The sequence below is a fragment of the Bombus huntii genome, chromosome 3, assembly GCF_024542735.1.
Source record: "Bombus huntii isolate Logan2020A chromosome 3, iyBomHunt1.1, whole genome shotgun sequence".
Classification (NCBI taxonomy): Eukaryota; Metazoa; Arthropoda; class Insecta; order Hymenoptera; family Apidae; genus Bombus; species Bombus huntii.
In genome coordinates, this window is record NC_066240.1 from 906,127 (window position 1) to 919,679 (window position 13,553).

The 13,553-nt window shown below is 30.9% G+C and overlaps 1 protein-coding gene across 5 annotated transcripts in view; it reads right to left on the reverse strand.

The window, feature by feature from the left end:
- LOC126864187 (putative thiamine transporter SLC35F3) overlaps positions 1–10,769 on the reverse strand; it is a 56,163-nt gene extending 45,394 nt beyond the window's left edge. For 2 of the 5 annotated variants that reach the window (XM_050615237.1, XM_050615239.1), the window contains exons 1-4: positions 10,278–10,765; positions 8,410–8,561; positions 1,872–2,113; positions 1,100–1,246 (exon numbers count right to left, since the gene is read on the reverse strand). In XM_050615237.1, the coding sequence (XP_050471194.1) occupies positions 1,100–1,246; positions 1,872–2,113; positions 8,410–8,548 (528 nt within the window). In that variant the 5' untranslated portion in view covers positions 8,549–8,561; positions 10,278–10,765. Of the gene's footprint in view, positions 1–1,099; positions 1,247–1,871; positions 2,114–8,409; positions 8,562–10,277 lie in introns of all 5 variants that reach the window. The other 3 variants (XM_050615236.1, XM_050615238.1, XM_050615240.1) reach the window with 3 other exon arrangements.
- Positions 10,770–13,553: the final 2,784 nt, after the last annotated feature.

Consider the following 13,553-nt stretch of genomic DNA (forward strand, 5'->3'; position numbering starts at 1 on the left):
CACAGCGAACTGAGGATGGCACCGAGATGTCTGCAGATTCTTGGTGCGCATCCTCAATAGTCTTAAGTACCCACCAGGGGCCTTGGCATTTTCATAGTTAAGGTCCTTCGGACCAAGCGAGTATTTCCTGTCTTAGATTTCCCTTTGCGTTTATTGTCTACCACGTGTTAGCTTAGAAAGTTGGTTTTCTTCACATCTGGTATGTTCCGTTAGCAACTTTCTCGCGAGGGCGGCTCGCGAACCCTTCCTGGTTCACCAACTGTCTTATTATCCAATCGGAGACGGTGTCTACTGCCCTCACTTCCTTAACCAAAACTGTCATCAACAAATCCGATAATCCCGTGTCCTTAGACACACCCACCCCTAGCTTTCCTCAGACATAGTATCGTCAGTAAGACTTCACTTATTCTGTATCCTTAGAATAGTCAACATATCTTTACCGGTCTCTACTCTTATAACAGTCGCGTACTTAACGTATCAGTGTAACTAAGTCTTACATAACGTGGTTGGAGTGAATTGTGACTTATGTTAATTCAGTGTGTATTCCGTTGTGATTGCTGAATTCGTAATAAAGTTTAATTAAAACAAAATTAATAGGTGTGTTACGACTCAGCTATTTTATTTCATCAACCAACCCCAAAAATTACGACACCACACACGCCTTCTTCTAGAACATTCGGCGGAAGGACCGTTGGGATATCGATGGCTCATTAGGCACTTCGGCGATATACATTGTCGCCGAGTGCTGCCACATCTTTATCTCCATCATCAGTCCATCGGATTTTAAGTGTGCCGGTCGTGACACATACAAATACATAAAGACATAAACAAATACAAGTTTCCACTTTCATTCTTTTGTTTTACTAGAATGAGGGAATAGCCTAAACCATGTCTAAACTAAACGCACCATGTGCCGTCCCGAAACTCAGTTTTGGATTCATTATCAGACTATTCTTACACATCCTTTAATATTACTAATGTATCTAATTCTGGCTTATCATAATGCATTAATTTACTATTTATTTCATAGAAACTTTATTTTAAGATGAACCATATTCAAAAATGTAAAAAGAGAGATTTGAAGATAGGATATACTCACATGTTGATGACGCCCTGTAATAGATGAGTTAGAAAACGATGAATAATTAGGAGTTTCGTATTTGTAAAAATACAAATATCTGATACAATGTGTCGCACCGACCCAACTTGCTGTGACACATATTGTGACGCACACTCCAAAATATATCTGAAATCATAACATACCAACATCGTGAAAAGTAATTAATAGATATATTTTTCAAATTCTACGAGCCATAAAAATCCATGTTCAATTTATGTATAAAATTAATCAAAACGATTTTTTTGTCATTTTTATAAGTTTTATAATTCCGTAACATCTAGGAGAACGAACAAAAAAGAATGAAAGTGCTTATCAGTCAGGATAGAAGAAATAAATAAGCAGTCAACATGTTTCCAAAAAGTAACAAAGGAATTGTACTCTAACAATATATAAAGCGCTATAAAAGTAATATTATTATAATATAATATTAATAATATTATATAATATAATATTAACATGATTATTGATTATGGAAGAATAAGCTAAAGCTAAAATTTTAGAATAAACTTCTGTTATATGAAGATCCATACTAAAGTTTTCTGACAGTATAGTAAAAGTGACTTTAACCACTGTAAGAAAATGGTATAAACAAATGAAATGATAGATTGTTATTTTTAAACTGAAAGGAGCAGCATAAAAGATTTGTTCATTTTTTATGATTGAGATTGCTTCAATCATATACATACATCCAACACTTCCTGTTTTCTTCTGTTATTACAGACAAATAAATAAATATTAGAAATCAATAGACCTTTTTTGCAGATTCGGCGCAACAAGATGCGTAACAAGTGGATAAGGAGTTGGGCCTTTGTTGATAAGTAACTGGTGGTACTGTCACATGAGATTGAACTTGAGTTTGATTTGTATTGTGCCCTTGATTATCTGCACTTCCTCCAGAACCAACTCCGCTTCTAGTTGTTTCCAAAGAACGACAACTCGGTACAGAATCACCACAGCCACCACTAACGCTACATCCTTGTTGCTGTTCACAGCCTACACATTTATATCAAATAATTATAATTGAAATAAAATTCTTTTCAAGGACGCTTACAATTCAAGTAACAAACATCATGTAAACCAGTCTTATTATAGTTACACTGAATTTATAATTTGATATTATAAGTATGTGCGACGCGAGATATAAATTCTTTAAAATTTACATTATACTATCTATAATATTTATTATATTGTGATTGAGTAAAACATTTTTTGTTAATTTTAAATGACAATCGTTGTTGGTTTTCACGAAATTTTGTGTTCACGAAATTAGATAGTTCTTCCAAAAATATTTCATGTAAGGGACATACGCAAATGATTTTGTTACGAGCATCATATCGTTATTCTACACTTTTGGAGCAGCGAAGATCTACAAAAACAATAGGTACAAAATTGATCTTGATCTTCAATTGAAGGTCAAATTTGGAGGAAGGAAAACGAGATCGATGTTAATGAAGTCAACACTGATGTACGTGGTAGTGATAAAAGTCGATTAATCTTTTTTCAAAATTCAGAGATTCATCCGTTACGGGCTTCCTACGTACTCGCGTAAATACAGGCCAGTTGGAAGTACAATTAATTGATCCTAACATGACCGTACAAAGAATCCTAATAGACTTCGCGAGGAAGAGCACAGAATAGTACGTGAGAGAATCAGCGAATTAATCAGAGCCAAAAATCATAAGGCCTAGTGATTCACCGTTCGCGAGTCCTATGTTACTCGCGAAGACGAACGACGGTTCAGGTAGATTGAGTGTAGATTTTCGAGAACTAAATAAAAATGCGGTCGCGGATCGGTGTCCTTTACCGCTTATTGCGGATCAAATCACGAGATTGCAAAAGCGAGATATTTTATTAGTCTGGACATGGCCAGCGGGTTTCTCCAAATCCCTATTCATCTTAATTCTAGGAAATATACAGCGTAGATTACCCTCGATGGACAATTTTCACAATAAGTTGTTGTTTTCTTCAAATCCTTTTGTGCCTTCGTTCGGCCCATTGGACGTCTTTTATTTGCATAGCATGGTTGCGTGCGCGTCTAGTGTTTCTTTCGGAATCGGTTTTTCCGGACGGCGATATTGCGCTGACTCCATCGAAAACAAGGATTTTGCATTTTTGACAACCCTAATGATTTTGCGACTAATACTTGTCTAAATGTTCTAAGGTTTATGTTCTTCCTTGCTGCAATTTTGTAAACCATCAAGGCGTTTACCACAGAAATCCTCAGAAGGAGTCGCATGCTAGGTCTTCTGTACCATTTGATCCTTTTTCTAATATTGGTGACGTAAGGAATAATCTGTACCACACGTTCCTTCGTTATGTTCAACAACAGTTAGTGGTTTTAATGCGGCGAACTAACGAAACGAGAGATCATTTTTGAGATTCCTTTGAAAACACGCGTAGCAGCCAACGTGCCATTCGTACGTTGTTGTTTATTTTGGTGAGGTTCTGGTAATTGCCGACTCCATGGATCAAGCTCTGGCAAGATTGTACACCGCGTTAAATACACTCGTAAACGCCGGATTTTCTTCTAATTTTTCTAAATGCTCGTTCCCAAACATATCGGTACTCTATTTGGGACATGTAATTCATGGTAGAGAGGTTCGCCCCAGCCCGGGCGGGATGCAGGCCTTGAGTTCTTTACCTAAACCAACGACCGTCGCACAGTATAGACAGTTCATGGGTTTAGTTCCTTACGTCCGAGAATTCGTCTCTAAATTTTCATAGGTAACGAAGCCTCTATGTACACTTACTTCCGGTAACAAAAACGAACTTGGACAGATAACGCGAGAGGATGAGGCGAGGGTTAGTTTCTGTCCTAACGGATGCTTTGGTGTTGATGATGTTTGCCCCTAATTACTCGATAGGGTTACATACCGACGCTGGTTTGGATGTATATGGGGTTACTTTAATGCATAAGGTTGACGGTGAAAATAGAGTGGTAGGATATTATAGTAAAGGACCTAGCCCTACGGAATCTAGGTATTTTTCATATGAACTAGAGACGTTAGCAGTTGTTACACGCTGTTAAACATTGTCGCCGCTATTTACATGGACGAGAATTTCTTGTTGTTACTGATTGTAATTCCTTGAAGGCATCTAGTAACGGGGTGAATTTAAATGACGGGGCTTATAGGTGGTGGGCTTACTTACAAACTTTTACTTTCGATATTATGTATCAAGGAGGTAAACGAAAGGCCCACGTAGGTTTCTTCTCGCGAAACCCCGTAGACTTGGATCACCGTACGATCAACAAAGTCGTAGAGAAGGAAATCAATCCGACCGAAATCCCCGAAGATTGGCTATTAGCGGTACAACATCGCGAACTCCGAATTTCTGAGATCGTCAGTAAAGTGCAGAACGAGGAGCTCACGGAAGATATTGCGAATACGTATGAATTACGGCCCGGTACTCTTCGTCGCAAAATACAGAGAAAAGGCAGAACTCTCTGCTTGCCATTGTTTCCAGAGGTTTTAGGTGGTTCGTTATTAACTATGTGCAACAGTCAATTATGCACTTAGGTTGGGATAAAACGCTCGAGAAACTATACGAGCATTACTGGTTCGAAGGAATGGCGAATCGGTAGTGTCCATACTCGTAGTATCAGGCCGTATCTTCGTTATAACACAACGATGGCCAACTCCAAGGGAGGTCTATCAAACGCCCACAACCCTGTCCCTGACTCTTCTCCGACATATATATATAATAATGTATCTGGCATATCTACATGCAATAATGGATGCTATTTTTTTCTATATCTGACTGCAAAATGTAAGCATATTATAAATAAAGTGAATTCCGAAACTAATGGAACTTTAACATTTCCTTCCAAAACGGAATTGAAAAGAATTGGAAATTCTTTTTAAAAAAACGATTGAATTGCAACCCATTGTTTCTTTAAAATCTTTTATCTTCATAATAATTAGAATACGATACAATATAAAATTGAATTTCAAAGTTAAGGTCAATTTTGCTGCTACTTTTTGCAAATTTTTACCGTGTCAGAAATATAGAATAATGCTGTAAGTGTTCATGATAAATCATTTTCGAACAGGCTGTATATACAGGGTGGTTGGTAACTGGTGGTACGAGCGGAAAGTGGGTGATTCTACGCGAAAAAAGAAGTCGAAAATATAGAATAAAAATTTTTTTCTTTTTTTTTTAATTTTTCCATCGAGACAACGATCTACAGTGAGATCCGTTATAACGAGACGTGATAAAATGCACGCGTACCGAGCGAAAATTCAAAGTCGATTTTCTCGAAAACAAAGCCTCAAACGAAAAATTTGTATTCTATATTTTCGACTTCTTTTTTCACGTAGAATCACCCCCTTTCCGCTTGTACCACCAGTTACCAACCACCCTGTATATTTATTTATATACATATATGTATACAAAAAATAATACATGTACATATATATTTGTAGCGGCACATGATTTAGAGAACAATTCAAATCCTGTTGTTGTTTTGCCTCGGAGTATCAAGACCGTTAGGTTACAAGTAATATAAGAACAAATAAACTCCGGGCAAAAGAATGTCACTGCTACATACAACCGTCAAATGTAGACGAATTCGAATTTTCCGGTTCTCCCTCCACCAGTATAAATAAACGGCCGCGATCGCAAGGAATGAATTACAGTCAGTTGTCGATCAGTTATCAACCAGTTATCAACGAATTATCCGCGATTTAATTAACGAGTCATTAGCGATCCTATTTTACGACTTATACACTGTCTTAACAAATCGGTTAGTACGAACGTCTTTGCGAACATTATCTGTATACTAATTTATCATTTTAAATATTATATATTCGACGGTTTCAACAACGAGCAATCTCATCCATTAAACCTCACCGACCAACCGCCCTCTACACATAAACCTCTACATATTATTTTATCGACAATTATAATAAAGTATAGAAAGAAAGAATAAATATAATAGTTGTGCTTTTTTTGCTTCTTGTTGCTACATGTAGCAAAATAATTCCAACAATCAAACAGTGCGTTACAGAAACTTTTTATTCACACTGAGACACCTAATCTCAGGAATATTTGGGTTCTATTCGGTTTCAGACTAACAACACGTATACACTAAAGGAATAGGTATCTGTTTCTCTTGCTTCGTGGTGCCGCATATTTCCCATTTTTCTTTAATCTTTACCGTTTCGAATTGAAACAGGCAACAAACGGCGATTCTTGTTGTAGGAAACAAAAACACGAAAAAACAAAGAAACATTCGACGACAAGCTGCGACATTTGTAAGACATGGAATAGAACATTTTACAAAGTACTATGTAGTACTATGTATTTAAATATAATTCTCTTTAAAAAAAAATATAATTAAATATAATATAATTCAAGTTACTTTACTTGTTACTTACTTACATATACATTATTAGTATCACTACTATTAAGGAAAAAGTAATTGAAAGGATTGGCAATATCGCACAAGAATAACATAAGTCGACATAAGAATAACATAAGTATATATCTAGTATACATATATAGACGCAAATTAGAAAAACGCAATATAATGAAAGCTGTAAAAGTAAAAAAGGCATAAAAGTGAAATTAGAAGCCATTGTACCGAGAGACATTTTTAGTTGTTTTTGATTAGTTAAATTTTGTTCGTATATTATTTATTTATTTACGTAAATATTTTATTTCCGCATTAAAACATTCTGAAACGATCGATCCAAATTCCACGTGTTCAACTCAACAATCACTATAATACCATAGTGCTCGGACAAGCCGATGCTGCAAGAAGCGCGAGAGGTCGGCAAGAGTATTTTATGAAATACGGTTGTAAATGTGTTAGCTGTTAGCTGGTACACGGATGAACCTAACGAGAAGTTAGAGAGCCACTAAGATTATTGTAAGCGGCAAAGAACTTGATACGACTTCAGGAAGTTATAGAATACAAACAAACCTGATGCAAAATCAGGTAGTCGCAAAAGGGGTTTAGTTTTTGTGGACGAACCCGATGCGAAATCCGAGAAGCCATTGTGTTGTGATTTTCTTCAGATATAGACACATGAGAACGAGCCCAATGCGAAATTAGGAGTCGCAGAAAATGTTAGTATAGGTAACTTTGTTTGATAAAAGTCGACACGATAGTATAAAATCGAGCAATAAAATCGTCTCGTGTAGAGAATGTGATTTAATGTTAGCTTTTTAAAATAAAGGCAGTATGGGTTTTAAACAGATATATTTGTTAATTATTTTCCGCTATCTGTATCTTGAATGTCCATTGACAGCTTATTAGATTGGCAGATTTTTTCTTACGTTTTACGTTTCTTAGTTGTGGCATGTTTTTGATCGCTATTTAACGCTTTCCATTAAATTGTTATAGTGTTGTGTTGTTACTGCCTTGATCTTTGCTAATAGTGTAATTTTGACCAATTTTAGTGATCTTTAATTACATCATATATCAATATCCTTTGCTTTAGCCATTCGGAATTTAAATTTATTGAATAACAGATATACTCGATCTTATATTTACTGAAAATAACGAATATACTAATACACAGGTAACTGAACACATCTTATCAATTTAACGGCTTGAATGAAGCTGATGATAACAAATAATAATTTATACAAAAGCTTTGATTATTGACTCAATTTTGCTTTATTGTAATTCAAAGTCATTGAAATCGATGAGGTCACCCCTATTCCAAATAATAATTATAAAAGTCCTTCAAAAGAGTATAGCAGTTACAAAAAGATTAAGATTCTTTCTTTGTCAGATTGACAAAAAAATCTTTAAAACATGCTACATCAGAAAGAACTAAACTTCAATCAAAATATCCATCAGTATATTTACATAAAAATTTCACTTTAAAATTTTAAACAACTAAAAAATAATTATGTCAGAGTCCAAGCTAATACCACTGAAATTTACAGTAAAATTGTTCTAATCTTGAAAGAGAAGAATGCATATTTCTATACATTACAGTTAAAGAAAAATAAAAGTTATAAAGTAGTATTAAGAGGAATGCACCCTAAAACAAACATTGACACAATTACCAAGGAGTTAAAAGATTTTAATCATTGGATAAAATATAAATAACAGAGTAAAACACAACACAAAGCTACTACCGTTTAATATAAATAACAGAGAAATTTCTTTGACTTTTTAACCTTATCATATTACACAAATTAACATTAACAAATTAAATTATAATATAATACAAACTTTATGCGTTAATGTATGTGTTTGTATTAAGTAGCATAAAATATAGTATGAATATAATATATGTAGTACATTGAATAGACAATTAATATGGACTTACCAGAATTGTCATGAGTAATTTGTCCAGCAGTGTTTTGAGAGCCATGATTCTGCTGATTATCACCAAGAATAATACTTGAGGTATGAGTCTGCTGGGGATGAAATATTGTAGGAATATCCCCGACTCCTCTGCTACCCATGTTTAAGTTTGTTCTTTGAAACATGTAACATTTGTTGTCATCACACTTATATAAAAGTATAATATTATTTTACATTAATTCATATGAAATACTTGTGATATACGTATGAAAATGTTAATGAAGTCTGCTGTTGTAAAAGAGTACTGCAGTATAAATGTTAGTACACACAGTACTGTAATATACTGTAATATAAACATTAGTACAAAGTCTTTGTAATTCCAAAATCTATTTTACTAAACTTTGAAATTTAATATCTTAGATTAGCATACTTATTATGCTATATACTAAAACATCTCTTATATATTAAAATATCAATATTCTCCAACATAGCTAATATATTGTTTTCCCAAGATAGACTGATGAGGTCATTTTTTTCTATAGTTATGTATAGTAAAACTACCTAAATTTATTTGCTAACGTCTGTACTTGAAAGATACAAAGTAGTATACAAAATTAACTATTAACAAAGCAACTTTAAACAGGAGTCTGTTTCTACTTCTGTATCTATTTAAAATAACTACTCTATTATTCACAAAATTTTAGAATTTTATTAATAATCACATTTAATTAAACTTCATCATAATGATAATACTTAAATTTATAAACCTTTACATATACAATTAGTAGAAAATTATAAATAAGTGTACACTTAGTTTAAGATAGTAAATTATTTATAATGATATATTTAATATTTTGAGGGAATTAGAAATAAAAATAATATAGGTGTAAAAAATCTTTATTAATGAAAATGTAACATATCTAGAAACACAAAACAATGAAAGTATTGCTTAAAAATGACACTTATTAATTTATTTTAAGTTAATAATTGATATTTTAAGCTATTATAACCAAATTTAATCTAAAAAATAATAATCTATGTTACTTTTCTTTTTAGCATCCATACACTGATGCTTATAAACAATTTACTGCAGAATACATATATTAAGAAAAATACTAACATTTTGATTTCATAAAGATGTAAAACTTGTTAAAACGCATGAACATTATAAACATGTGCAAAATATTTCATTAACAAGTACAATATCCAAAAGAAAATAAAAATGATTTAAATTTTATAATATACACATACATACATATATTAATTGGTATACATATATATACTTATTAAAATTAATTATTACCAGAATTTATATCAAATAGCTATTGACAACGAATAGAACGTAACTTATGAGAGATAATACTCACATATTTCATATGATATACTACTTACATTGGAATATATTAGATCTTTTTATAGATTATATTATATTAGATCTAGAAATCTAACAAATTTCTTTCTGTGAACTAATAAATTTAACATTTACGAAATATTTATTTTATAAATCTATATTTTTGTGTATATACATGAAGCAATTTCTTCGTTTTTAGGGGAAAACACTGATTAATTATTAGACATAACAATAATGAGAATTTATGTAATTTTTGCGACTTATGAATTAAAATTATATCTACATAAATAATGTATAAATAATTCTTTAAAATTTCTATGTTTAACAAAAGATGAACAAAATATTTTACCTTCTATACTTTTCCCAATTACTTTGATAAAATATGTAAGTAATATTTTTTAACTTTTATGTTCTACGTTAAATATTTTCATCTTTTAAAAAGCATAAAAGCTTGCGATTCATACAAGTTAGTAAAATTGTATAGAAACGTGTATGATGTTTTATAAACGAGTTTTTTCAAATCACAGAAATTGACATACCTTCTTTACATTTTTCATCGGAGATCATAACATGTCTTAAAGTTGATGTATCCATCGTTCACTATGCATTTAACTGGCTATTACATATCACAAGCACTGTCATTTTAGTTTTATTGTAATTACATCACACGATCGTTTCACTCTTTGTTGCTCCATCAGTTCTTTAGATTAAAATGTTTTATGGCTGCCCTATTAACGGAATCTAATAATGCAGTAGCTAGCAGAGAATTTGTATTCCACTGTCATTCAGTATAGCTTGTTATTTTTTAGACTGAATAAAATATATAATTCTTATTATTTATTAAGAAATAACTTGAGTTACTCGATTACTTGGTTATGAAGAAACACAACATTAGTATAATATCCACATCGACGTTACTTTTTATATAAATTCAATACAACCTATACAAATGATCTTCAAGTAGTTTTAAGTGTGCTATGCTATGTCACGCCATTGATTACTAGTAAACTTTGTACTACCACCCGTTTGGAACACCCTAGTTGCGTCTGCGCTTCGTTCACTTTCTATCTATGTATTTCATTGGGGTTTAAGAGACCATCCAGTGTACTGAATTATTGTGTGTTCATATTTCATTAAATTTAAATTTGCTGAAAAAAGTAATTTCCAGTAAAGTTGATGTTTCTAATCTGGAAACATATGAAACCACTTTTTACAAGTTGTCTAATACATTGCATCTAAGCATAAACATATCAGCATTAATTTAAAAAGTTATGATATCGAAAGTATTATTGTAGAAGCATTGATCAATCTTATATACCAATTAAGTAATATAATAAAGGCAAAGACATCATTTATTAATCAATTATGTACTCATTAGTACATGTTAATTATACAGTCATTTATAAATGATATACTTTTAAGTTTTAACTTTCTTTATTCAGCATTATTACATACATAAAAGTTTTAAAATAATTTAGATTCGATCTTTCTTTAAAAAGTGATTTTTTTCTATTTTGAGTATACATTATTAAAATGAAAAATGTAAATAAAAATGTACATACATACAAGTCACACAATGTAATTTTAAGCATTTAATGTCAGCACTTCTTTACTTATATCATTTGTACAACAAATAATTGTCAGAATTAATCATAGGCATAGAATATTACTATACATTTGCTAAATAATATGTTGTTCACTAAAACTAAACTAAATCTTCGTCACGAAAATTAAATATTTTTAATCTTTCTTCAATCGTAGATACATTTTTATTTAATCCCCCTATTACTCGTATGTATCTATATGGAACATATGAATACTAGCACTTACTGCTAAATGTTCACTATACTGACGGTTTATAAGATCGTGTATCGGTATGATACGCACCCTTGACATCGTACATGATACATATCTCATATTACCCATAGAAGATATCTCTTGAATATTTCTTGGAATCAATTTTAAAGAACGACTATTTTTCGCAGATATTACAAAAGCTTATACAAAAGTAATTATTACACTCACAATAACAAAAAATGGTCATAAAATTCGTGTATTTGAGTCTTGGATGTTTTTAAAGAAGAACTTATTGCACTTTCTATTTCTCTTATTACTTCTTTAAATTCATTTTGTGAATTCTTTTCACCCCTTGAATCATAAAATATTTTTCACAAATTTTCATAAAATATTTATTGACAAAATATTTTTTCATTATACTCTAAATAATCCTATATAAAATACGCAAAAATACTATATAAAAAAGAATGGAATGTATTTTGGAATAATTTTCAAAACGCAAAAATCGGAATTATTTATTTTATCAAATTATATTGTTACCTCTACTATTACTTAGTCTATATTTCAAGTATCACTTTAAACGCACATTATGTTGAAATATTTTCCGTGATTTAACTTATTATAATATAGGCTAACGTAGAGTACAGGTTTTTAATATAATGTATAATCAAAATAAGAAGACAAACAAGCAATTGTTCATATTCACCGATTCATTATTATGTTGCTCTGACAGTTTTATGCTTAACTAAAAGTATAAAATTTATTTAAATAAAATGCAATAAACATGGACCAAAAAGTAAATCAATCAAATGCAAAATATGACTTTTTCCAATTTGATCCGACACGATTCTTTCTAAAAAATTAATTTCTTCGTTCTTAAAGTCGATTTTAGAACAGCTAAAACCTGAAATATTGTTGAAACTGTTAATTATACCGGGAAGTTCTTTAGATAAAAATTATATACTTTTAAGAAAAGAATAATTTTATATAATTAGTTTTTTATAGCTTGATGCGTAGAGGTCGTATAATGGTCAAATTAATTTTTTTTAATCATAATTCATATAGGTATTTTTTAATGTATTAATCAAATTATTCGTCACTCCCTGTAAAAGATTTATTAATTCGTTTATACCAAAAAGCACTAGTTTTGAGAAGATATTTCAATTAAAAAATTACGAAATATTATTAGGATACCAATTTGCGATTGTTTCTTTAACACATGTTACTTTCTTTTAGAAGATGGTAAAGTCTAATGAGTGGTATTTATCTGTACTATTTTATGTGTTATTATAATAATGTTGATTCACTGATAATCTTTAGTGAAATAATAAATCTTATAAAATTTATCGGTGAGTGAACAGAATCATTAATTGCTGCGAAACAAAAGGTAGTAAGTACGTATAGTAGTAAGAAATAAGAGATAATTTAGGAAACAAAATTTAATATTACAATGAAGATTTTTTTAGTAAGGACGTACATTGTTAGATTATTTTTGTTTTTTCTAGAAATAATACTTCACAGAGATTCGTTTACATGGAAAAATTACTGTGACGGTCGTTACACTTACTTTTCTAGCACTCTGTACAGAAGTGTTAAATAAAAGCAATTTATGTAAAAATGCAAACTGTTTCTTTTTATAAAATAAGGCTTACAAAATTTATAAGGACAAGTGAAATTAACGTTTCTTATGTTCTTTTTTTTCGTTTACTGTGTTAAACAATCAACTTACCAATAAATAAATACAAATAACATTAAAATATCATAATATTATTTTTTTACGCGAAATTATTTTTAAATATGCATCTATTACAATTGGTATTATATAACATACACTAAAATGTTATTTATATTACTTTTTACGTCTATTTTACTGTTCACAATATTTATTTTTATTACGTTATAAAATATTGTCATTTTTTACATCGAAATATAATAATTTGTCAACTTCTCAGTAAAATTCCTTTTCTTTGCACTAACTTACATATTTCTTTTCAAGAGAAAAATAACAAGTAGCAAAA